Raw genomic sequence first — 25928 nt, forward strand, 5'->3', positions numbered from 1 at the left:
CCCCAGCCCCGCCACTCCCGCACGGCCCCGCCCCCTCCCGGCTGGCCTCCTGCGCAGGTGCAGAAGCCAGTCACTCCCCCCTCCCCACCCACCGCAGAGCGGGCTCTGATTGGCCCGCCCCCCGCCGCTTCTGGCCAATCGGGACGCCCGCCGGGGACCCCGCCTCTTTAGAACGCGCGGCGCCGGCGGCGGCCCCCGGCAGCGGCGGCGATGGCGGCGGCGGGGCTGGCGCGGGCGCTGCGCGGGGCCGGGGCGGCGGCGGCGGGGCGGCCGCGGGTTCGAGGCCCGCCCTGGAGCCTCCCGCTGCCGGCCGCGCCCCGCCGGCCCGCCGCGCACTTCGCCTTCCAGCCGGACCCGGCGCCCAGCGCCTACGGTGAGAGCGGGGCCGGGCCCGGGTCCTCCCCGCGGGCAGGGCTCCGCAGCACGGCCCGCCCCGCCGCCGCGGCTGGGGCGCGGGGCTGGGTCGGCCCCGGGAGGAGGAGGCTGAGGGGAGGCCTCATGGCGGCCTGCGGCTCCCTCGTGAGGGGAGCGGAGGGGCAGGCGCTGAGCTCTGCTCTCTGGGGACAGCGACAGGACCCGAGGGAACGGCATGGAGCTGGGACAGCGGAGGGTCAGGCTGGGTGTTAGGAAAAGGTTCTGCACCCAGAGGGTGGTCGGGCACTGGGACAGGCTCCCCGGGGTAGTGGGCACAGCACCGAGCCTGCTGGAGTTCAAGAAGCGCTTCCACAACGCCCTCAGTGGTGTGGTCTGATTTTTGGGTGATCCTGTGTGGAGCCAGGAGTTGGACTCACTGATCCTTGTGGGTCCCTTCCAACTCGGGATATTCTGTGGTACCTCGGTGTCACCACTCAGCAATTAATTCCAAGAAAGCTCTCAGCCGTTCCTCGTTAGGCACAGGCATGCCAGATGTCACAGCAATGCCAGCACGCTGCCAGCTTCTGCTGAGGTCCCAGTGGAGAAGCCCTTGTGGGCAGGCCTGGTGCTGGTGCCATTTGCAGAGAGGAAAACTAGTTCCCTGTGCCTGAAAACATGCTTTGAGAAATCCTGTGATAAACACTGAAAGTGAAATAAAGAAACGCCAATACTTGTCTGGACATTAATGCGTCTCCAGATCCACCGTTCACACCTGCAAGGCACAATTACTGTCTCCTTCCCCACACGGGCTGAAACAAAAGCCTTTATTGTAAACAAGAACAGCAGGTCACAGCAGTCAGTGCCAGCAGGTTCTGACAGTGGTTGGAGTAATAGGCATTTACTTGCTTCAAATGCTGGAATGATTGTGCCTTGGTAAAAGGATAACCTCAGCGCTTGTGTGGATGATGGGGAAAAGAGATGAACAATTGCTGTTCACAACTCTCCCTCTGCTGAATTTGTAAATGTTGATCATTTGTAGCTACCTCATGATTTGAGTGGTTCCCATAATAATTTTTACAGTTTCCTCCTCTTAAAGGGCCATGTGTAACAAGTGAAGCTATCAAACATGGGAAAGCAGCTCCCTAGCTCTGCTGTGCCATGACCCAGCTCTTAAATAAACAAAAAACCCGAATGTTACTTAACAATTTAAGAGCAGGGGAAACTGAGTGATGGCTGAGAGATACTGTACCTACTGGAAACAGACTGTAGTTTGTTCTTCTTTGTGATTTCTTACTCCTGGTTTTACATTTCTTTGGGGTTTTTACTCTTTCCTCACCTTAACACCACCACCACCTTTTTTTTTTTTTCTGTTTGGCATGCTGTGTGTGCTGGTAGGCAATCCTCTCCTGGGCTGTGGCTCGTAATTGTGAGCTAGACAGAGGTTTTTTGAGTAAAAATGCTACCAAACATCAGCCAGGGATTTCCTTCTTCACTCAGTTTCTGATAAGGCATCATTTTGTTTTATTGGAGAATCTGAGTTGGTCACAGTAGCAGGGACTGGGCTATCGCTTTGTTCCATCTTTGTTTTAAGGCCGTTTCTTTCCTTGCAGCATTGCAGTGAAGAAGGGGACGTGCAGTAGATCTCAATACAGTGGACAAGTGCTTTCCTTTTACCCTTTTTAAGTATAGCTGTTCAGCATCCAGTTTTCCTCCTTACTTGGAGTTTGATCTGACACTTCCTATGTGCAGGCCAGAGAGAGGCAGGAGGTGTAGAAAACTTACGATAATAGTAGGTATCTGTAAACAGTAAAGGCTGGAGCTTAAAAACAAATACATCTAAGAGTGATAAAGAAAGTTCGATGAGATCTGGTGAACCTCAGGAGAAAGTATGCCTATCCTCAAAACAATAATGCCTTACTATTTTTTTTCCCTTTGAAAAATCATTGTATTAATATTTCTTTGTAGTGCTTAGTCTGGAGGAGAGGAGGCTCAGGGGAGAATTTATTGCTCTCTACAACTGTCTGAAAGGAAGCTGTGGGGAGCTGGGGATCAGCCTCTTCTCGCAGATTACTAGTGATAGGACTAGAGGGAATGGCCTCAAGTTGTGCCAGGGGAGGTTTAGATTGGAAATGAGGAGACATTTCTTCTCAGAAAGAGCAGTCAGGCATTGGGACGGGTTGCCCAGGGAGGTGGTGGAGTCACCGTCCCTGGGGGTGTTCAAGGAAAGGTTGGACGTGGTGCTTAGGGACATGGTTTAGTGGGTGACATTGGTGGTAGGGGGACGGTTGGACCAGATGATCTTGAAGGTCTCTTCCAACCTTAATGATTCTGTGTTTGAATAAGCATTGCAAAGCTGCATCTGCAGCTATGAACATGGTGTTTGAAAACAGGCTGAGTAGAATTTTAGTCCTTGGGATTGCAAAGTATGCAGTGCTCAATCCCATCTGTCCCATAATTTAAGTTTACTCAGCCAATGAGCCTTTGAGGTTCTCCTGACAGGGATCTTGTTTATGACTCTTGCCTAAATTTTTATTAAAGTTTTGTACCAGTGTCTTCTAACACATTTTGTGCTTTGAACCAATTACATATCTAAATAATTCCTTTCACACAGGGCAAACTCAGAAGATGAACCTCTTCCAGTCCATAACAAGTGCCTTGGATAACGCTTTAGCCAAAGATCCGACTGCAGGTATGCTGTACTCGTTAGTGTGTTTTGCTTTGTATAGATTGCATTTTGTTTTGCCTGTTTGTGCACACAATTAAATACATTCCTCCTAGCCTTTAGAGCTTTTTAATAAGTTATTTCTACACTTTGATCTCAAACAAAACTTCAAAATGTGTTGTTAGGGTTGAAAATACATAAATAAAATATTAACGGATTATTAATGGATTATGTGATCTAAGATGTAGTTGTGTCTTCTCTATCAGCTGGTTGTATTTTGGTTGAAAGCTGGGACAGAAAGCTATGTTTCCTAACACACTTCTGGTGTTTAAGGGCAGCTTTAGCTGCAGCAGTAAGTAAAGGAGGTTTTTCTTATGTAAGTCTTCATTTTTTAGTTCCTTCTACTGTCCATGCTCAAAAAGTGGTGCTTTTGAAAGACCACATATTCTTGCTCTGTCCATTCTCCCTTCTCTCCTTTCTTGCCCTCCAAAATTCCTTTCTAGCTTTACTGATTTCAGTTCGTCATTGCACATAAGTGATGTAATATTTTCCAGTCTTTGACAGTCTGGGTAACCTATAATTTTAAAGAAGGTAGCTCATCGTGGTCTGATTAAAAAGGGTTATTCTAAACCTCTCGTCTTTTTATTTTTTATGCAAAACTATTTACTCTTAATTCTTACAGATAACAGGAGGTCTGTTGCTTCTGTTGTCATCAACAAAGGTGTGATGATGGCCAGATATTTAAAAGAGATTTTTAGTGCCACAAACGCAGCCGCAAAAGCTGTATGATCTTGTTGTGTCAGTTTGTTTTTTCCTCCAGTGCATTAGTAACACTTTTTGGCACTACTTAAACCGCTGTTCGCTTTGAAGTCTGATTAGTTGTCTTATCTGTCAGGACAAATTCCATCTTTTGTATCCAGTCTGTGCCTGTATACATTCCTTCTCAGTCTAGAGCTGTATTATATACGTCAGCTTTATTAAATTGGACTTAGACAACTGTAGGTAAATTGGTGCCAGGAACAGATTTTAGTGCCATTTCTGTAGTATCAACTATGTAAAAGTGAGTAGAATGTTACTCCAGCAGGAACCTAACCTTCAGCCTTTTAGCTGCTTTAAGGCCCCAGCCTTGCTACTCAGCGTTGCGGGGTTGGATCTGTGTAAAGTCCTTTTGCCAGACCATACTGGAATTCTGCAGTCCAGATCTATGAACTGTAAAGTATTATCCTACTTACTAAATTAATCAGTGCTTCTTGCAGTAGAAAGCATGTCCTTCATATGGTTTTAGTTGTATGGGAATTGAGCAACTGTTGTCTAAGTAGTGGAAATCCTCGTGCTCGTGTAATCTGTCCAGAAAAGTATTTCAGTGGATGAAGAGAATGAGTAAGTCCATGGAAGTATGCTGATAGCCACGTGAAATGGCATTTTTTTTTTTTTCAGTACCAGCTGGCTTGATTTGTATTTTGAAGAACACTTCAATTTAACTTTTTCAAAACACAGTATTTACTGAAATCTGTGGATGAAGAATGTGTGTGTTTGCCAGTTGAAGCAGATCACGTAACTTTGGACACTTTTTCGTGGTTGAATGCTTCTTGGAATTGCTTGTATTAATTTAGATGATGTGATATTATAGAATATTTCAGAAAAATAGATGGTTTAAATGAAACCCTTGTTGAATCAATCATGTTAATTCTGTTTTGAGACATAGCTGTGTTGCTTTACAAATTCCTCATTAGCCTTTGTTCTCTTTTTGTTACGGTTAGGCTGTACATGAGAAGAACTGAGACGTCAACATAAAATCTTGAAGTAAAATGGAGTGTTAGGTATTTCACATAAAAACCTCTGAAACATGTTCATTAAAAATAAGATGCATTGGAGTCACGTTAACCTTCCTCTACTGTTCTTATTTTTCAGTAATATTTGGTGAAGATGTGGCCTTCGGTGGAGTCTTCAGGTGTACGGTTGGCTTGCGAGACAAGTATGGTAAGCTAGCATTTAAATCTGACATTATTTTCATATTAACATCTCTGTTCTTTTCTGCCCTGTATGGTTTATGGGATAAAAGATGAATATGTGGGAGAAAATTCTTGTCAGTGAACTTTTGTGTCTATTTGCCTTTGAAAATATAAGTTTAGAATGTGTTATCATTTGTGTTATCATTTATGTAAGCTTTCAAAGTTACTGAACTTCCTGATGTAAATTAATTTGTTTTCAATTTCTTCAAATAACTTCATCAGTATAACTTCACATTTTTAAATATTCATCATTTTGGCTCCGCTTAATTACTGTCATCAAATTAAAGCCTCTTAACAGCAATACACGGTGGTGCTTTTCAGTCCTATCAGTCAAGAACCAGGAAGGGATTACCTTAAAATTGATTTAGACACTTTGTTAAATATAGCGTTGTCTAATATGCCTTGGAAATGCAGAAATACAACACAGTATAGAAACGTGTTCTATGCTTGTTCTTCATCTAGAATGCGATTGGTTTACATATTTGGGAACCTGTGAGAAGGCATTCAGAGAAATATTACAGCCTTTGCCTCAAAGTAATCTTAGAAGTAACCTTTGTCTGTCCACTAGGTAGGCAAAAACAGATTTGCAAAAGTATATGAAAATTAAATGATACTTAATTATCTCAGACCACAAACAGTTGAGGTGAGTTCAGTGGAAGAAAAAGAGTAGTTACTTGCAAAAACTTTATATTTTTTAAAAAAAAGGTTATTTTCTAAAGAAGTTTTAATTAAGAAACTTCTTAGAATAGAGTAGTTCAGTTGGAAAGGACCTTCAGAGATCATCTAGTCCAACTGCATTTTAAAAACCTGCAGGAGTTTTCAATAATTGCTTGCATGATCTGTGATGTAAATTAATCCTTATATTGTGTTCATTTTGGAAGAAACTTTATTTCTGCTGTTTCTGGGGGACACCCTCCTACAGAAGAGCATCAGTGGTTCATAAGATAGATGTGGGGGGAAAAAAAAGGTATGCCTCTGTTACAGTATATGGTCTGAAAAAAAGTAAGTGTTGTGTGCACAGTTCTTTTTGGATAGAGTTAGCCACCTAGTCCACAATCTGGAGGAATTTTCAAAGTACTGTTCTTCCCTTTTGTGTGGTTTCTAAGTACTCATTTCCCTACAAGAAGAACTGTTACTGCCCCAAAAAAGAACCAGTGTTCCACGTAAGGCATGTGAGGTGACGCATAGTGATTTACAGGTCTTGGAAACTGGTTGTGGCTACAGTAACCTGCTGGCTTTTTATATGGGAATTGTCTTCCCCTGGGCCTTCAAACAGTTTGAAGGATGTTATAAAAATGTTAAGGTTTGGCAGTATAGCTTCTTTGAGGCACAAAAATGACTTGCAGCAAGTGATTACATCTATTTTAGTTTTTTCATCTGCTGAAGATGAATTACTGCTATCTTGGAGATCACAAGAAAGCAGCAGGCTGAAAAAGGGAGAGGAGGAATACTATGCTTTTGAGAAATTTTAGAAACATAGCCCTATTTTGTCTTTTTGTTTCTCTGCTTCAATTACTATGTCGATGTTTTCTCACTCTATGCTTGTATATTAAAATGTTCATATAGTTTCAATCATACTTTTATTACTAAAGATCTTTAGAGTTTCATGTTGGGGTTAAGTTAGTTCTGTAACTCTGGTGGGATATGTTTACTCTGCTGACCAGACTTCATGTGAAAATGGAGTTCCTGAGACAGCAGTTGGTTTCTGTAAAAACAAGCAACAGAAAACTTTGTTTGGGAAGTAAGTAACAGGAGCAGATGGCTTCATAAGCAACATTCTAGTTTTTTAGTGAACATCCCCACTTTAAAGTCACAAAGGAATAAACTTTTTATTACTGGGGTGTTGCTTTGAGGGTGATTTTTTGGTTTTCTTTTATGTAAGAATGTCTTGTAATATTGGAATGAAGGAAAGGCATTACTTCATTCCCATAGCAGTGTTTTAACACCATGTGTTCAGGTTTGCCAGTGCTGTTCACAGACTGACAGCCCCTGCCCCAGAGTGCAGGGGTGCTGTTGAGGTGGGTGCTGCTGAGGGAATGCAGAAAACCCTTTATAAAGGGTATTACAATAGTCTCAGCACATCAGCAGCCTAGGTAGAATCAAATTTGTTCTGTGGGTGTGAAGCGAGGATTTTTAGTGAAATTTTTGTGAAAGATATTTGATACTTTGGGGATTTTTGAATGGAACTCCTTTAAAGCATGGGAGACAACATGAGAAATTGTAGAAGTACTTATATCAGCATTCAGAAAGGGCCAATGAAAGCTAATATTGATGTTCGATCAGAAAACGTGCTGATCTCTTCATAGTGAAAAAGATGATAGATTAGATGTGGAAGAACTAAGCTTATGTTCTATGTGACTGTATAATAAAATGGGTGGGTATATAAAGTGTTGGTGAAATCAAATTGACAAGTTGAGAAGCTGCCTCTTCAAATTCATTCAGACTGTTGCGAAGATTGTATTGCTACAGGAAAAGCGTCTTTGCTAAAAGAGAGAAATTATAAAAGCTTTTTGATGTGTTCCTATCTTAAAAAAAAGAAGTTTCTCTTACACATTATATAAAGATGTTAAGATCCCTTTCTGTCTTGCAGATTCTAAGATTTAGGTCTTGCTGAGAATTGAACTGAAGATGTCGATAGTGATTGAGACAGAAGGTAGTGGAGAAGGCATGACAGGAGAAATAAATGAGTTCTTTATAATTCTTCTGATGAGGTACCCATAAGTACATGGTGGCAGTATCTGAACTACAAATTTGGATAGAGAGAGAAGTCTGAAGATAAGAGGTGATCTTAAGAATTGTCCGCGTAATGATAATTCAACTTTTTGTAAGGCAGGTAAGATGACACAAGAACTTTTGGCTTCTTCTCTAATAATGAAATCCTCTGGAAAACAGGCAGTGGCTGGAGAGGAAATGGCAAAGATGAACTACAGGACATACTGAAAATCTAGTTACTATGCTTAGGAGAGCCAGGAAAGACTGAAAGCACAAAAATTGAAGGAATCCAAAACTTCAGCAGGAGTGTGGCTGTCTGTCAGCTTTGTCTTGGAGATGAAATAAGTTCCGGATGCAGTGCTTGTTTTATGCAGAAGCTAGTCTGAGTAAAGTAAGGAGGAATTCCAGACAATTGATGAACAAGCAACCTCATGGATCTTGCCTGTACAATGCAGTTTACATACTTACTGGCTTTTCTTTCACCACCTACCTCGTGCATGTACCATCAACATAATAATAGGAGATGGAAGTGGCATAATATGAGGTTGTCTCTTTATGATGATATAAAATACGATGGAATTAAATGCTCTTTTCTTTTTCAGAGTGTTTTTTGCATTTTTGTAGATAATCCAAATCACTAGGTGGCAGTCTATGCCTATAAATACTTAGACTTTGATACAAATTAATAGTTCCTTTTAAAGCATATTATAGACATGAATGTCTAATTATCATCTAATATTACAGTAGGGAGAATTTAGTGTATTAATACTCAGTTGTAGTACTATACAGGTGGTGCTTCCTATCCAGACTGTTACTCAAGTCTCTCTGGACAGGTAAAGAAGAGGAAAAAATTGCTTTTAGAATAAATTATCATCACATCTAAAACTCTTTTTTTTTTTTTTTTCCAGAAAAGCCATTTAAGCTCTGAGTATAGCGTTAATACAAACACGGCTAGAGGCCTGTGCCAACAAGCAGAAGAAGTGCAGCTCATTGACTTTGTAGGGAAGTAAATCCTAGTTTTTGATCCGATGAATTTTTGACATGTTACGAGGAATTTTGTTTGAAATGGTTTAATTGAGGAATCATGTGCAAACAAGTCAGCATGCAGAAGTTTCTTCTCTGCAATAGCTGTAACCTAGGATACTGTGTTTCTTCCTGTACATCTTATGCCAACATCTGAAATAGGCTGATTACAGATCTCTGGCATCGTTTGCAACTCATCATTCTTCTATGGATTTCAGTATGTTTTACATGAACTGAATGCTTAGAAGTCAGTTGCTGTGTAATCCTCTTTCCTGAAAACAAGTAGACATCTGATTGATTGATTTATTTATTTTTTAATGTGGAAAGTTCATTTTGGAAAAGGGAAAAGAAATAGTCTTGTACAGTTTTTCTTTGGCCCTTACCTTAGTTCTTTCACACTGGATGGCATACGCTGATTTCTTCCTTCCTTCCCCATCACCTCCTGCCAGGTTTTTGATTGTCAGCATTTTGCAGAGGTTGCACACTCTAACCTGCAGAATAGCTTTATTGAAAAAGTAACAAATGTCTGCTGCTCCATACTCCTGCTGTCTGGAGGTGTTTCCTGTCTCTAGAGGAAAGATGTAAACTATATGATTCATAGCTGGTTCCCTTGCCTACTGTATTTTTGTAGCCTCGGTAATGTGTGCAAACTTCTAAAATTGTTTTCTTTAAAGGGATGTACATTTGTTCTTTTGAATAAAATGTTATCTGAATGAAATAGCTGTACATTTGTCTTTGAGTCTGCAGATGGATTTGAAGTAATGATTCTTGGACTGTAAATACATCGTGTCTGGTTGCTCTGTTTGAAGTGTGAAATAGAATTGCAGCATGTAAAGATCGGTATATTAACTCTTTCCCTTGTTCATTCCACATTACAAAAATACAGAACAGATCAGAGGTGAAGAACTGAAAGGAAAAAATGGAGAAAGTGGACAGAAGTAAAGACTGATAAGCAAGAATAGCAGAAATAGAGATTGGCAAGACATGCTACTCATAAGAATGCCAGAGCAGTCTAAATGGAAACTCCAAAGAAAGGTCCACTTAGCCTAATGTGGCCCAAAATGAAGATTTTGGAAAGTTCATGTAACCAGAGGAAGTATAGTGTTGAAATGTAATTATTTCATTGACCTATTCGAGCATATAGACTTGTTTTATAAATAATCCTTTTATGTTTTATTATACTGATGCATCTATAAGTGCAAATAAAGTTTGTAGAATTTTTTCATCCAAACCAGGCTTAAAAAATAAAATAGTGTGAAGTGAATAGGAAGAAGATTGTAAACAGTGATTTGTGTCTTTTTAATTTGTCCAGGGTATTTTCTTTCAAATTGGAAAATTGCAGAAGAAAAATAAAATCAAGAAAAGAAATAGTACTTGTATTGAATCCCGTGGGCGCAGGGGGAGTCGAATCAAAGATTTTCCCTGTGGAAAATTTCAAACACATCAATCAACAAGTGACTTAACTGCATATGAAACCACAGTTATAGAAACAAAATAACATCCTTATGTGAGGATGACCTAGCCACATCATTCGTAATCGGCTGGATGCTTGAAAAATGATTTTATTTATCACTTCCATATTTATTTTCCTCTACTCTCTGCCTGCCTTACAGAATTGGATCTCTAAAGGACAGGGTATGCTTTGGGACAGATAAGTGCCAAGGCTGGTCTTAGCCTTCAGTGATGGAGATTCTGTGGCTTCCCTACACACGCTGTCCCAGTGCAGGATTATTCTTCTAGTTCAAAGCTTTTTTTTGTTGATAGATCTTCTCTGGATTCTGGTTGCTGCAACTGAAGGATAGGGACCATCCAAAACTGAATACATTACTCTGCTTGGGTCTTACTGAGAAAAAACAGGATTGCTTACAGCTTTCTGTTGATACGTCTCATGATAATGCTAGCTTGTCCTGCAGCACTGATGTTTGTTTCCAATGTCTGACCCACTGTAATCCCTGGATGTTATTTTGCAGATCTTGTGTCTAGGGTGTAAGCTCCTGTGTGAGTTTTCAGGGAACACTTCATTCTCGGTAAATGAATGGTTTGTTTATAGTCCAGCAAAATAATTCAGGATGTTTTGTTTATCTGGCCCAGGAGATGGCCATACCTCACCTCACCATGCCCAAGACATGCCAGCATTTCTAAAATTGTGGTAGTCATTCTTTGAAGAAAAGTGTTTACTTAGACACAAAATATTTTTATGAGCTTATGAGATGCAAAAAAAACCCCAAAAACAACACTGAAGGCAAGCTCTGTGTTTAAATGAAATGCCTATTGGGAAAATCTGGTTGAGAAGATAAAGCTGACCCCAGGTTGTTACGGTATTTGCTGAAGTTTCTTGGCTAAGGATAGGATATGCTTTAGAAATTGTTTAATGTCCTGACAGCTTTTAGAAGGTTCTTCCACTATTTCATGCTACTGAAGCTGAGCAAATAGAGGTAGATATAAATTTATTTTTTAAAAATTCTAATAGTTTGCCTCCAAAATCCATAAAATACCTTACAATGTTTGTATGGTGTGACTGATTTTTTGTTAGTCATTTCAGGCAGTTGGTTATCGTGGAGACATCACAGCATGTTGCTGCCCAGGGAGTGGAGATCTGTCAGGGGAGGTTCTGGGTCTGTGCTCATGGTGCCAGGCGTTGCACTGCAAGGTCAGGAAGTAGCTGAAAACAGCAGGAATAGGCTGGTTGAGGCAAGTAATGCAGTGCATTAATGCCTCCCACAAGCTGCTACTGGTTGGGTATTGTTGCAGCTGGTGGAGAGATGCTCTGGGGTTTTTCCATGAGTTTCTTTTAATCAATAATCACGGGGTCTTCTGCATCCTGTAAGAACATAGCAATAAGCTGTTACAGTGAAAAGAAAAACTCAACCTAAAGTAGCATGAGAAATGTGATTGGGGGTTATTGTATAAAGAGATGGATATTAAATTTTTTTCTTCCTCAGAAGCAGACTGCAAGGTTATTGAAGAAGCACCCTGCTACCTCTTTTATGTTAGTTCTTGTCTTTACTGACATATTGCATGTGGTTGAATGTGGTTGGGTATTTTTGATGTGTCAGACTTAAGCTGAGGGTGGAAAATTTTATTGAGTTAAAAATGACTGGTTGGTATATAGAGAGTGAGTAAAATCTAAGAAATCTGGAGTTTGGTTATCCTTGTATCATTGTAGATAGATTTAAGCAGATAATTCTGCAGATTTTTTTTTTTTCTCCTCCTGGTTCTTCCAGAGCAGTTTGGCAAGATTGGGGTTTTGTGCTGATTTATATAAATGTCTTTGAACAGTAACATCTGGAGAATGTGTTCCAGACTCATTACACAATAGTACATTTTGTTCATTTTCATCTTAAATAGCCAATTCTTTTCTTAAGATTTACAGCTAGGAAAAGAAAAGTTATTTGAGAATTTGATATGGTGTAGTATGTCCTTTTACACTGTGTATTGATGGAATATTGGTATAAAGAAATAAATGTCAGCTAAATATTTTGGTTTTAGCTTTGCTTTTAATTTTTCTAATTGTTCTGATAGTGTGCAGGTTGTGAAAACAATGAATGTTTTGTCAGAGACTCGCTAATTTTTATTGTGATTCGCTTTATATGTTGTAAATCTGAGGGAGAGATAAGGATATAGTTTTTAATATGAGCTCTGGGCTTAGTATCAAGTTCTAAGAAAGCTGTTCTAACACATTTTTAAGATATTTCAAGATACATTTCTGGGCAAAAAGTATGCGCTGCTGCTGAACTCCATCAGGATGGAATTTTCCACTTCATAGAATACTTGCACTGAAACATTTAAAAATGATATTGGAGCAATACCGTGTCAAGGAGGATGAAACTCTACTCGTTAACAATGCAAGATGGATTTTATGGACGTAACTAGTATTTGCAGTCTGTATCGATACCAGCTCTTCCTGCATAATTTTTTTGGCCATGTCTCAGATGTCAGTCTTGATGCCTTTATTATTCCTAAAGTGAATTTACGTGATTCTCAGTTTTCTTGGTTGGTCCTGTGATCAGTCCGACTTCTGTTTCATTTGTATGCATCACGTGGGACTAATTTACTGTTTTTTCTGCCTCTGTGGTTGGTGATGAGAGTGTGGTAATTATCACCACTTCAGTTTAAGAAGGTGCTGCAGTCTTTATTACAGGGGGTGCAACACTTTTGAGTTTTCTTGGATGTAATTTGTTAGAAGCCTGGAAGGGTCAAATTGCTCACGACCACTGCCTGTGAGTCCAGTCAAATGTCTAAACAGCTTTGTGACAGAAGCACTTTGAGGAGCAGGTTAAACTTAATTTAACTTGATTCAATATCATCGTCTAGTGACTAGACTGACATAACACACTGCCAATTCATTATAGAAAATCTAGAAAAATCTTTCTGTTAATTTGTAGAAACATCGAATCCTTGTCTGGCAAGGATTTTTCACTCTCATATGGAAGCACCAGGTATAGATCAGTTTATTGATTTTTCTCATGCACATGCTTTGCATTACCTGTGAGATGCCAGTTTTTCATTACTGCAGATTACTGGTCATTCAGTACTTCTGATTACTATTTATCAGCATTAAATCTCTGCTGTTGGGTTGAGAATAGTTGCATCACAACTTAGGGTAGAGGCAGCATGCTTTCAAACTTTCATAAAACATTTCTACGGTATTGATACTAATGAGTGTGGGAGAGGCTGCCTTGTATATATCACAATTTTGCTTCTTCCTTGGTTTGTCATCTAGATAGCTTACCCAGCTTGTTATAGCAGAGTTTTCATCAGTTTTAATTCTTAGCCTTTTCCTGTTGGATAACTTGTCAGGTAATGTTGCAGGTCCTCTGAAAATACATGGGACTTATCAAAGCCTCTTAAATAAAGCTGATATACTATCCCGTGGTTATACCTATATATAAATGTTTGGTAGATGTTGATTTTAGAGCTTGTTTTTCCAAGTGAGTATTCTGTCATCTGATATAGGTTTGCAAGTCTCTCTAGTCAGTTATGCTTTTCTGCAAGCGTGCTTCTCACAGCAAAAGTTTTTGGTGGGTGAGCAAGGATTGTTACTGCTGGAGGAGCACACAAATGCCGTGGTGTGGTTAGGCACAGTGCTTTTTTCTTTAGGCTGGTATAACTTGGTGTATGAGCCAGATGAGCAGAAAGTGGGATCAGGAGTGGGCTACCTGCACAGTCATCAACAAAAATCAATTCTGATGAGTAAATCTGCTGCCTTGATGTGAGCTGCTGATAAAACATTTTTCGAACAGTGTGGAGCTGAATCAGTGCTATTTTATCAGCGTCATGAAGTGCTTCCATCAGCAGGACAGGTGCAGACATAAGAAGTTTGGGCAGTCAGCATGTAGCCCTGCTTGGGGCCATTAGTGAACCATATAATAATAAGGGTTGGAAGGAAGAATCCTTGAAGGTCATCTGCTCCAAACAGATAATCAAAGTAGAGTCAGTTTAGGTTGCTGGTGGTCTTGTCCAGGTGCGATTTGGATATGTCCGAGGAAGGAGCTTACACACTCTGGGCAGCCTGTTCCAGCATTTGGCTACTATCAGAGTGATTTTTTTCCACATATATAATCATTTTCCCTTTTTGCATCTTTGTTTCACCTATCACTGTGTACCTGAAAAGAATCCGATCTTGCCCCCCCCTTCTGTACTACTGCTTGGCTGCTTTTCTATTATGGAAGGATTAAGTGGCATACAAATTTACTGGCCGTTTGAAGTTGGTGCAAAAGCTTTGCGTTAACCTCCATGACCTCTGCTTTTCCCACTTGCCTGCTGATAATTAGATAATATATTTTGTCATTTTTGCTTTATTCTTTAGCTGTCGGTGGGATGCTAGTTTGTCACAAATGACAGGAAGTCTGATTTGGGGGAGAGGGAAAGCAAGTTTACCCTATGTGTGTTAGGTAGGTAGAGCTGTTAATAAATTAATTTTCCTGGGTCTTCCCTCATCCAGAGAGCCGTAAACCCGACAGTTATCTTAGTGGTTAATGTTATGTTCATGCTAGGAACAACTTTAAGAATTTATGAAGTTTTACTAGAAAGTAAGTTTATTTTCATTCCAAACTTTCAGTTTAGTTAGTTGTGTAAGATTATGATAAGATGACTGAGGAGGCTGTTCCCCATCCGTAGTAATATTTTCTTTATGCTCCAGTAGTTCTCCCGAATCTGATATTGTTTAGGTTCTTTGAAGATTAAAAGAAAATACAATAAACATGCTTTTCTCGTAAGGGAGTCTTGGGGAGAGGAGAGGAAAATACAGGTTGGGTGTATGGAGCACTTGGAAGAAAAATGTACCATCTTGAGCGAGAGAATGTCATGTTGAGAACAATTGGAACTAGAGCTGCTACTTCCAATATGCAGGTCTATTCACATGTACGAATGCCTTGGAAATAGTAATCAGAGAGGACTTGAAAGGAAAACCTTACCCTTCAGCTGTTTATAATTTCCAATTTACTTGAACTACTCTTCAGAGGTGTTGGTTATTCAGTGGGGCAAAACAAATCTGGATTGACCTGGAACAGGAATCCCTTAGTTCTTGTTCTTCATAGTTATCTGTGAAGATGGGTGTCCTTTTCTTTGGGCAGCACTGTGGTCATTACTGGTTCAGAAAGAGACTTTTTTTTTTTTTTTTAACTAAGAGATTTTTTTTATTTTTTTTCCCAAGTGAAGCTTAACTGAAATTCCTGTAAAAGTGAAACCGTGTATGAAGACTTGTTTCTCATTTGGCAGTAGTAAATAGTAAAACTTTTGTACGGAGGAAGTTGGGCTCTGTCATTGCAAAGTAGATGCTATAGCAGATTTTGCAATGCCAGAGGAGGGAGCGGATAATGTATTTTACTGTGTGCAAATTTCCTTTCTGACCCGTTTTTCTGTCACTCACAGTTTTGTGAAATGTCTTTTTTTTTTTTTTTTTTTTTGTCTTAGCTGTGTCTGATTGCCAAAACATGACTTCTTAGATTCCTTAAGGAAAGGGATGGAAAACTGCCATGGAATTAGCTGCTAATTAGTCAAAATTCAAACTAATTTTTCTTCTACCTGAGTTGTGGGATTAGGAAAATCTGAAGGTTGGATAGATTGTGTTAAATTATGCTAAGGAATAGATTTAGTAGATGTACGTCTACAAAGAGTCCTAGATATTCCAGGATTGGAACAGTTTTCTAAAGGCACAATTGATTTGAAGTCAATTCTTTCTACCTGAATTTTCTACACAAACTCCCCAGTGAATAATTAGCAAGGAGCTAGTCTGCTGGGATTTCCTTGTCTTTCCAGCCCTTTATTTTTCCTTGTGCACCCACGATCGTTGCACTTAAAGACAGAATACATTTAGCTTGTTGGATTCCTTTATTTGACTTCTAATGGGTATTTTTAATGGAAGTTGTTAAGATCACAGGGACAAATGAAATGGTGCCTGTATAGATTGCTGATTTATTTATTTATTTTAAGATGCTTTTCTTTAAACAAAAGTGATGTACAAGTATCTTAATAGACAAATGCCTTTAAGTAAATCAGCAGTGCTACCCAACCCACCCAAATCTTCCAACATAAGCTCTTACAGAGCAAAAGGCTCCAGAGGGCTGAAGCCTTGAGTGATGTGTTAGTATATAGAAGATTTTGTACTGTTTGAACAACTCATTTTTGGAGATAAATTAAGACCGGAACATGTTTCATTGCAGATACTGAAAGCTGAAATACTTTTTTCCTGACAGCTTGGAATAAATAAAGAAGAAGCAGGCCAAAACATTAATGCATAATAATCGACTACATATGCCTGTAAACATGTGTTCTGTTAGGTTGCTATGAAACTTCCCTCTTGGAGGAGAAAATGACTGTAAAACCGAGTTAAAGCTGTTGCCCCTTAGGCAGAGGATCAGTGGTAATTTGAACATTTGTGAGGTGCTTAACTCTTTGTTCCAAAAATCACACAGACCAATCTTGTTTTATTCAAATAAAAATAGTTCAGAGGGGGATGAAGGAATTGTTTTTAAAAAAATGGCTTTTAGTCAGCTACCGCGTTTTTACTTCAGTGTTTAATCTTTTCAGATTTACCTACTGTGTATTTATTCAGTTTCTTAACATGCATCTGATCTTTCTGAGTTGTTGGGATGGAGACATGAGGAGAAGCATCCATTTTTCACATAGCCCCGTGTGCCATCTTGTTTAACTAACTGCATGGATAAGGGCATCAACATGTTCGGATGGCTGAAAGCCGGGATGCTGATAAAGCTGGGCAGGCTGACTGAAGTGGACAAAGGCATAACATCTGTCTTCAGAGGCTGACGCATGTGAGTTCAGATAATGCAGAGGTATTACTGCTACCTGTAGTGAAAAGCCAGCTTGCTGAGTCTGCGCTCATTTGTTTTGAGCTGCTTGGCTGACGCAAGTAATAGGGGAAGGGTACATTTTAGGAAATGTTTCTTCATAGATATAGAAATGAAATATGGAATGACACAGTATCTCTGGCTTATTTGTTTAAGTTAGATTTCAGCTGAGTGAATGGTTTGCCAAGGTTGATAAGAATGACAATCAAAATGATGTCCTTTTCACATTTGAAAAATAGGTAAAAATACATAGGGTTTAAATTTTCAGTGTTTAAATATTTTGTATTACTTTTATTAATGATTTTCTTACTGCATATATACAAACAGGAGGCTAAAGCCATACCATAAAAGTTTTAGTGTTCAGGGAAATTAGTAAATTTGTTTTATCCTAACAATGTGTATATCTTTAATCTTAAAAGGCTAGCTTTTATGTAAAACAATACTTACTGAAGCCCTATCTAATGCTTGTTTTCCCATCTAATGAAAAGAAAAGGAGTTTTTTAGGCTTTGCTTGTAAGAAGGGGTCAGTATTATTGTTTTACATCTTAAATAGAAAACATTACTGAGTAATGAATCTTATTCATTGAGAATTACCTGACTCTGTCTTTACTGCTTTAAGCTATAGTACTTCAGGGTTACACCTTTAGTTCTGAAAGCCTAAACGAGGTGCTTCAGACTGCCCATGTTATAACTGTCATGGTATATTTCATATTTGCTTTCACTGATTCTCACTTGATTTATTGTACTCCATTGATTGCAGCACACTGCCTCTAATTTAATATCTAATTTAATTTAAAATATATTCAGCAATTTTATTGGGATGTATTTTATATTCAGAATCACAGAAAGGAATATTAGTGTGGTAGATCTAAAATGCTTTTAAATTCATTCATCTACCCAAAATTGATATTAAGCAATTATTTTTGAAGTTCTTATAAAGTACTACTTGAAAACTAATTTTACAAGATTGTTCAAATCCATTTAAATTTCAGGGCGATATAAAATTATTTATAGAACCAACACATGAGGTTATTTCAGTGTACTTTGAAAAATCCATTCTTAAATAATAAGGTTAGGTAAGCTTTGCATGATTTGACTTTTCCTGGGCAATTCTCAGCAATCTGTTTACTTTCTCATGTGACTGTACGCATTGCCAGCCTGTTTTATCCTCCTATCTGTGCTGTGTCCATGACTTGTCTTCCAACGTGGTGTTTGAGAGAGAGGAATCGTGACAAAATGGAATAGTATACCCTGGAAGAACAAGAAGTTGAAATGCAAACTATGTCCTAACCATCCCTTCCCCAGCTACTTACTGTTATACTGGTTTTCAGGCTCCCATGAAATGTAGTGAATTAAAACAAAAATAAAACAGCAAAACCCACAACATTTTGGAGTTTCCGTTTGCCTGTATATGATCAAAATGCCATGTGAGTGAATAAAAGTGAAATGCATTGAGCTGCCAATAGACTTCTATGAAGGAGGGAAGTATAATTATGTCTTGGTAATGTTAATGCATTCCTAGCTTGGTAAAATATGAGTTGTTTTACATTAAACAAACAAAACACCATTAAACGCATCAGTGAAAGAAGGGAAATAAAATGTCAAATTCAAGGCATGCTAGACTGAATATGGAAGAGGGGAAGAGATGTTTGTCAGCTGTTGCAGATGGATGTGGGTCTGGGGACAGCTCTGGAGGCTGTGTGTGAAGCAGAGCTTCCTCGCAGTGGTGAGGCCTGGGGGCAAATGTGCATTTGTATAGGTGCTTCATGTTCCTTTTTCCTGGCTAAAAAGTACTTAGGCTGAAGAAAGTTGGCTGATCATTGGATTCTACAGGTCCTGAAAAATAAAAATGTCGATGTTAAATGGAGGCCTGGATTGCCAAGGCCACTACAGGTGGTGCTGATATCTGTGGCCAAGGCCTGTTGCATGTGGGGGAATGGCCTGGGGAGCAAGGCAAAGGCCACGATGCCTGTCAGGGGAGGAATCGAGGACAACTTGTACAGTGTGTAGTCACTCTAGTTTCAAAAATCGTATTATGTTCTAATTACAGAGTTTTTTTTCATGGCACTATTTTCCTTCTGTACCCTATGGATTAGTTTCCTGATCTACGGATCCTGCAGAAATAGCCCTGGAAGCCAGAATTCCTTACTCTGCATAGGAGGAGGAAAGGCCTGATGTGACTGAAACCTTCCCCTTTTGTCAGCTTTTAAAGGAAGACACAATTCCTCTTTGATGCTTTTTGAACTTTTTTTTTTTTTTTTAATTTTGTTAAATTTCTCAGCAGTAAAGCCAAGAAATGATTGACGTCTATGGAAAATTACTATAATTGAAGACAATAAAAACAAGCTACATCTTCTATGAGGATCTTCCCCACTTCTGGATTTCTCAGAGTATTCTCTTTTTCTCTGGGAACCTTTTGGGGCCGGGGAAGTTTTTATGTAGTGATATTGCCAGACAAATTGGTAGTTCTAGTAAAGGAAGAATAAAAATAGGCAGGCTAGTCATGTTACTGAGGCACACTGGTAAAATAATGCCTGGCAACAATAAATGGCAGTGCTATGAAGGTACTGCCATTCAGACTTCCTGTGCTATTTTCAGGCTGAACAACTTTTGAGGACAATACCTGCAGAGATTATTTATTACTATTTTTTTCCAGGAGCTGTGAAATGAAGTACAGCTGACCCACATCTGGAAATTACTTAGATCAGCTTGCTCATAAATCTTGGATATGAGAGCTAGTTGGTCTTCCCACTTGTGAAATGTTCTGAGATCTGCAGGGTGCTCTGCTCTGACTCAGAGTTGATTGGGATAATATTTGATGGGTGTTTGGCATCCAGACAGCAAAAATAACTTTAATAAAATTATAGCATAGCTTTTGAAATATTTGGAATTAAATTTTAATTGCTGAGCTAGTTGTGGTAACATTCTGTCTTCTGTAGGAATGGCCATACTAAGAAAGTCCATCCAAGTCCTAAGAAATGAAAGCTAGAAGTTTCTTGGATATTAATTTATAAACAAGAAGCAGCCCAGTGTGCACGTGTCTTAAAAGTATTGTAGATCATAGGGATCTGTGTTTCAAACACAGATTTATAAGAAATGAGTCAAAGTCATGGAAGTTCAAAATCACTAATTTCAGAAAAAGTGCTTTCCCTCAAAAAAGGCAATTTTTAAGGTGCTTCAAAGTTTCTTCTGTCTTGTTTACAAAATTGTGGAGTGTCCTGAAATTGTGGTAGCCCTTTGGACATGTGATGACTTGCATAGCCTCACTGACACTACCAATGTTCTAATATCATTGGATGGCTTTTTTTTTTTTTAAACTTACCTTAATTACCTTGTAATGTTCCTGTTGGGGTGAGAGAGGGAGAAATGCAGAGGGAGGGAGAGCCAAAAACTAATTCCTGATATGTCAAACACCAAAACAAAGTAACCCTTGAAGTGTGAAACTCAAAACACCATGTAGGGCACACGGACAATGCACGAGCAGTGACAGTGCTATATGCTGGGTGATGTGTGAAGATGAAAGACATGTACATGAAAGATTTGTTAAACATGCCTTCCTGTATCATAAATACAGCTGTGGGTAGTGGTTCTGCTTCTGTCATCCGTTTCTGAAACCTTCTGTTAGCTTCCCTTTCTCCAGTTTATTAACTTGCAGCTATTGAGACTAGGAGTTTTCAGAGTAATAATTTTTCCTAACTATTAATTCATTAATCTTTCTTTTATTAGTTATTTATTTAGTGGTTAGCAAGCTATTGTTTAATTTACTCTATAGCCACTGATGTGCTCCATGCTCAATTTTTTTTCCCACCCAGTTTGAAGTCTTGGCATATTCATGCACGATGCACTCTTGTGAAAACCTGCTGTCCATCTCCCAGTGCTCTAAAAGGAAAATTTAATAGCATCACTGTGTTCTCTTGTTGGTCTGCTGAGGGAGTATGGTACTTGTAGCACATACTTTACATATATCTTATAGAAGAAATTTTAATGGTGTTTCGCCTCCCTCCCCCTCCTTGTTTTTAATTTCACGCACTGACCAATTTTATATTTACCTATTAGATTGATGCATATTTGGAATCTGAAACTGGTGTAGCACAGAAATATGTCAGAGTTAAAATGACCTTTTACACTCTCACAGGGCAGATACAAAACATAATATTTGATTTCATCTTGTGCCTCCAACAGCAGAAACAGCTTTTTTTTTTTTTTTCCTCCCCCTCTTGCCCTGGAGATGAACCAAATTATTTAGGAAATGAAGTCTTAACTTACAAAAGGCTGGTTAGACTGGGCTCTGCTTATGGGGATTGTCGGGAGTATACTCTTGATAAATGCCTTTGTAGAGCCGTGTACATTTGATTATGGACAGATCATTTTGACTGTCTGGATTAAAAACCAAACAGTTGAAGGAACACTACTGTTCTGTGTTGTAAGCTTTCTTAATGCTTGTAAGTATTTTTTTATACCTCCTGTATAAACATGGTGATGCATGTTTATCTGTACATCAGAACAAATTATTTTCCTTGAAGTGCTAATAAGAATGTTGTAAATTACTTAAACTGTTCTTGCATTTTGTTTCTCCTTGTCTTCCTCTAAGCAGTTACAAATTAAAGTGAAAATATCCTTATCTGTAATGGATGTGTATGATTGCTAAACCTAGAAAGCCCATCTAAAGAGCCATGTGCTTAATTGAAGAGGATTTGTTTATAACTTGAGTATTTCTGGGGCTAGGTTTTCCACTTAGAACCAGTGTATTAAAGAAATTGTTCTTGTTTTATAGGTAAAGATAGAGTTTTCAATACACCCTTGTGTGAGCAAGGAATTGTTGGATTTGGTATTGGAGTTGCTGTTGCAGGTGCTACGGCCATCGCAGAAATTCAGTTTGCAGATTATATTTTTCCAGCATTTGATCAGGTTAGTACTTAGAAATTTGAATGAAGTAAAATGAAATGTTATGGCTTTATGTTTAAATTATTCTTCTGTTCACATTAATATTGGTTTAAATATATATATTTTTTGCAAAAATATCCACGAATGTATTACTAGTATTTATGAATACTTTAAATAAACAGGAAGATACCAGGGCCAGGTTGAAGTCCTGATTAACTAACGTAAATTAAAGATGTGGTTTGAAGCAAATGTCTGTCTTTGATTTTATTATTGGTTTTGTGGCCACGTTGGCTTAAGCAGCTTTAAATTCCCCAGCTGTGTCTTCCCCACACCATCTCTCACTTCTTTGTGTGATTGAAGCCAACCACATGGCCACATGATAAACCACAAGTTTAAATGGGGCTGATAGATTGTCTGGGAATGGGGAAACAACTGGGCTATATGGCTACCCTTGAGGCCTGGGCATTTAACTTGAACACGCTAAATTACTGAATTTACTTGCATTGGAAAATGTTTGCTTTTCTACTGACTTACAGGAATCTTTTGCTTCTAATTTGGTTCTGTGAATTCCGAGCATGGAGTAGATGATGTATTTACATCTCATGCATTGTAGATGTTTAATGATATGTAACTAAGGGTATTGGATGCTACTTTTGTATATGGAAAGGATTTTGTTTTGTTTTCCTTTCCAGATTGTTAACGAAGCAGCAAAATACCGTTATCGCTCGGGAGATCTGTTTAATTGTGGAAGCCTCACCATCAGAGCCCCCTGGGGTTGTGTGGGTCATGGTGCACTGTATCACTCTCAGAGTCCAGAAGCTTTCTTCGCTCATTGTCCAGGAATTAAGGTACAGTAATTCACATTTGACAAAGATTGATTTTGAGTGAATCAGAGTAACCAGACTGATGAGTCTGAGTGCAGGCAGGGAAAGGAGGATGGTAGTCAGAGTACACAGCAAAAAATGTGAATATGCTAATTAAGTACTGTTAGAAGTTTACTATTTATAAAACTTAAATTGTATTAAGAGTTTGAGAATTTGTAGCCATTATTGAAACAAACTTCAGCAGACCTAGCATTTTGTGTTTGTGTGCTTTTTGCACTGAAAGCGTACATTCTACATTTGTTTGGTGTCTAGCATTGTATAGAAATTAAAAACTAACGAATAGTGCTTTCCTTTTTTTTTCTTTTTTCTCTCTGTATCTGTCATATTAAGTCCATTATAAAATTGATTCAAATGAATGACAGTGACAGGACAAGAGATACTGGGTGCAAACTGAAACACAGGAGGTTCCCTCTGAGTGCCAGGAAACACTTCACTGTGCGGGTGGGTGACTGAGTGCTGGCACAGGTTGCCCAGAGAGGTGGTAGAGTCTCCCTGCCTAGGGACATTCAAAAGCCAGTTGGATGTGGTCCTAGGCAGCCTGGTCTGGGTGGCCCTGCTGAAGCAGGGGTTGGAGCAGATGGCCTCCAGAGGGCCCTGCCCACCTCAGCCATTCTATGACTCTGTGGATGATAAATTGGGGCAAGCTTTCAACATGAGAAAGTGGCATATCTTGAGAGTTGAGTTTCCTAGCATTTTGATAGATAAGTTTTCTGGTGAAGATAGAGGGGACAGATCTGTTAATCTTTGATAAATCAAGCACTGTTTGCCAGTTCTCAGTTTTTTTCTGAGTAAATTTGGTGTCTATGGACTTGTACTTTTGGATTAACTGGCATCCAGTCCATTAAGAAATGACTCATAGCTTGATTAATGTGAAGGTCTTAAGCAAAAGCAGTATTTGTATGCTGGAGACACATGTTCATTGTTTATATTTTGTTTAAACTTTTGCCTTAATATTATTTCGGTGTTCTAAAATGTCAGATATTTGAATAAATAATAATAAATAATATAAATGTCAGACTTTTTTTTTTAATAGGTAGGCCATTTCTACTTGCTTCTGTTTAATTAAATAAGAGCTTGGAATATTCACATTTTTTTGCATGTTATTCACGTTTTATTTTGTGATATTTGGGAAAGGGAATACATCTTTTTTCTTTGAAGTGTTTGTATACTAAACTTGAAAATATTTCCCTATATAGACAAAAGTAAATTACAAAGTCTCTTGCCAGGTAATTGAATCAAAGGGTTTCTCGAGCTTGTTCAAAAGCTAGTTGTTTATTATGGCATAGAAGAACAAGTTAGACCTGGCATCGGTATCTTAATCTTAGAAAGTGTCTAATATATGCTGGTCTTTGTTGGTCAATCTCAAATCTTCATATTGAACAAAGTGCTGAGGTTTTGCAGTCCACTGTGCTAATTAAAACCCCTTTCAAGTTCAGTGCAACCTAATACTACTGTGTTTAGTCTTCTGAATAAGTTAGTAAGTCAGAATTTCATTTTATCACTCCTGATAATTTCATTCTTTTCTCTCATCTTTAATTCTTTTTTTTCTTTTCTTCATTTTCTTCTTTCAGTGTAAATGTATGTAAGGAAAATACCCTTCCAGATCAACATCATAAACTGTATATCATAGCTATACCAAAGATGAGGTGAATTAATATAAATATGCTGGTGTGTGGCTTGCAAATACTACTGAGGAGAAGTGATGGGAAGTGAGGTCGGGAAGTAGCTACAGGGAATGAGGGGAATTCAGAGTTGCTGAAGAGCTTGAAGGAACCCAGGGCAGAAGTTCCTTGGGTAATGTGCTAAAATACATTGCGGCCATCTCAGTTAAAGGGCATACTAAATTCTGTGGAATTGGTGGAACAATATTCTAATTTTGGATGCACACACAAGTATATTAGACTCTTGAATTTTGTATCTTTGTGAAAACAATGTTGCTCCTTTAATATTTTTTGCAAAGCTGTTCATTAATGCAGTTAATGTTTGAAACAGTTATAGCTTCTTTGCTGAAATTGAAACCTATCTCTATTTCATATAAATGTGCTAGTAGTATAGCATTAATATTACTCAGTGAAAACTTTTGGCATCAAAGTTGCAGGAAATTTTTTTAAATGAACAAAAATCCATCCCTTAATGTATAAATCCAGCAATGCAAATGAAACTTTGGTCCAGATGTACTTGCAGAGTCCTGTGTCTGTGCATATTTTGTCAAAATCATGGGAAGAAAGGCCATGTATTACAAACCTGGGAGGGTAGGAGATACCCATGGGGGGGAGGATGGTTTCCAAAACTACCCACTTACTAAGCTCAGTGGTTGATTACTGACTGAAGATTTTTATACTCTGCTTTTCTTAAGTGAAACTGAGGTTTAGTTTTCCTAAGCAAAAGAGGGTTTGTATGTCTTGGGCTGTTCAAGGGAAGGACTGTAATCATTAGTGCTTAAGACAGGGCTTGTTGAAGTGAGGAGGACATTGTTAGATCATTGTGTCTTGTCTACTGTTGTAAGGAGGTATGTCTTAATGGATACAACTGTCTTAAATTATTGTAATGACTCTCTATTCCATTGGAAGACTGCACCAGGATTTTTACCATCACAGTTAGAAGCTTTCTTTTTGGTTCCAGGCTAAATTTCTTCTTAACTTGTATCTTTAACTTATCTGTCCTTCATCTTCTCTTTCATGTGCTAAGAGCAATTGTTTTCTCTTTAGTCATTGTTTCTTTTTAGACTAAACAAATCAAACTATGAAAGAGACGTTAAACAGTTTCCGAAGCTTTTTTGGCATCTGTTTTGATTCATTTTCTTTCAGAACTGTTGATGTAGTCATGAAGTATTTCAACTGACTTTCTAGCAGCAATTTTTGCAATAGTACTAACACTTCCTTGACTACAAGATTGTCTTTTGCGGCTGTACTGCACAGTGTCCTAGTTATCCTTTGAGCAAATAATACATTCAGATCCTTCTCTGAATTTCTACTGCTGAGTTCTAAATTTATAATAAAAATTTAGTCCATAGATGTGCGTCTTATCACTATGTGAACTGGTGCTTTTGACATCATTTTCTGTATTGGTGGTGACTGAGCTTTCTAAT

At 38.7% G+C, this 25928-nt stretch overlaps 1 protein-coding gene across 2 annotated transcripts in view; it reads left to right on the forward strand.

Moving 5' to 3' along the window:
* Window positions 1–272: 272 nt before the first annotated feature.
* The window catches only part of BCKDHB (branched chain keto acid dehydrogenase E1 subunit beta), a 125707-nt gene continuing 100051 nt past the window's right edge, over window positions 273–25928 (forward strand). Inside the window, exons 1-5 of one of the 2 annotated variants that reach the window (XM_040554012.1) lie at window positions 273–373; window positions 2966–3043; window positions 4928–4996; window positions 21847–21980; window positions 22649–22804. In XM_040554012.1, the coding sequence (XP_040409946.1) occupies window positions 2980–3043; window positions 4928–4996; window positions 21847–21980; window positions 22649–22804 (423 nt within the window). In that variant the 5' untranslated portion in view covers window positions 273–373; window positions 2966–2979. The remainder of the gene's footprint in view (window positions 374–2965; window positions 3044–4927; window positions 4997–21846; window positions 21981–22648; window positions 22805–25928) is intronic. The other variant, XM_040554013.1, reaches the window with a different exon arrangement.

The sequence above is a fragment of the Cygnus olor genome, chromosome 3, assembly GCF_009769625.2.
Source record: "Cygnus olor isolate bCygOlo1 chromosome 3, bCygOlo1.pri.v2, whole genome shotgun sequence".
Lineage (NCBI taxonomy): Eukaryota > Metazoa > Chordata > Aves > Anseriformes > Anatidae > Cygnus > Cygnus olor.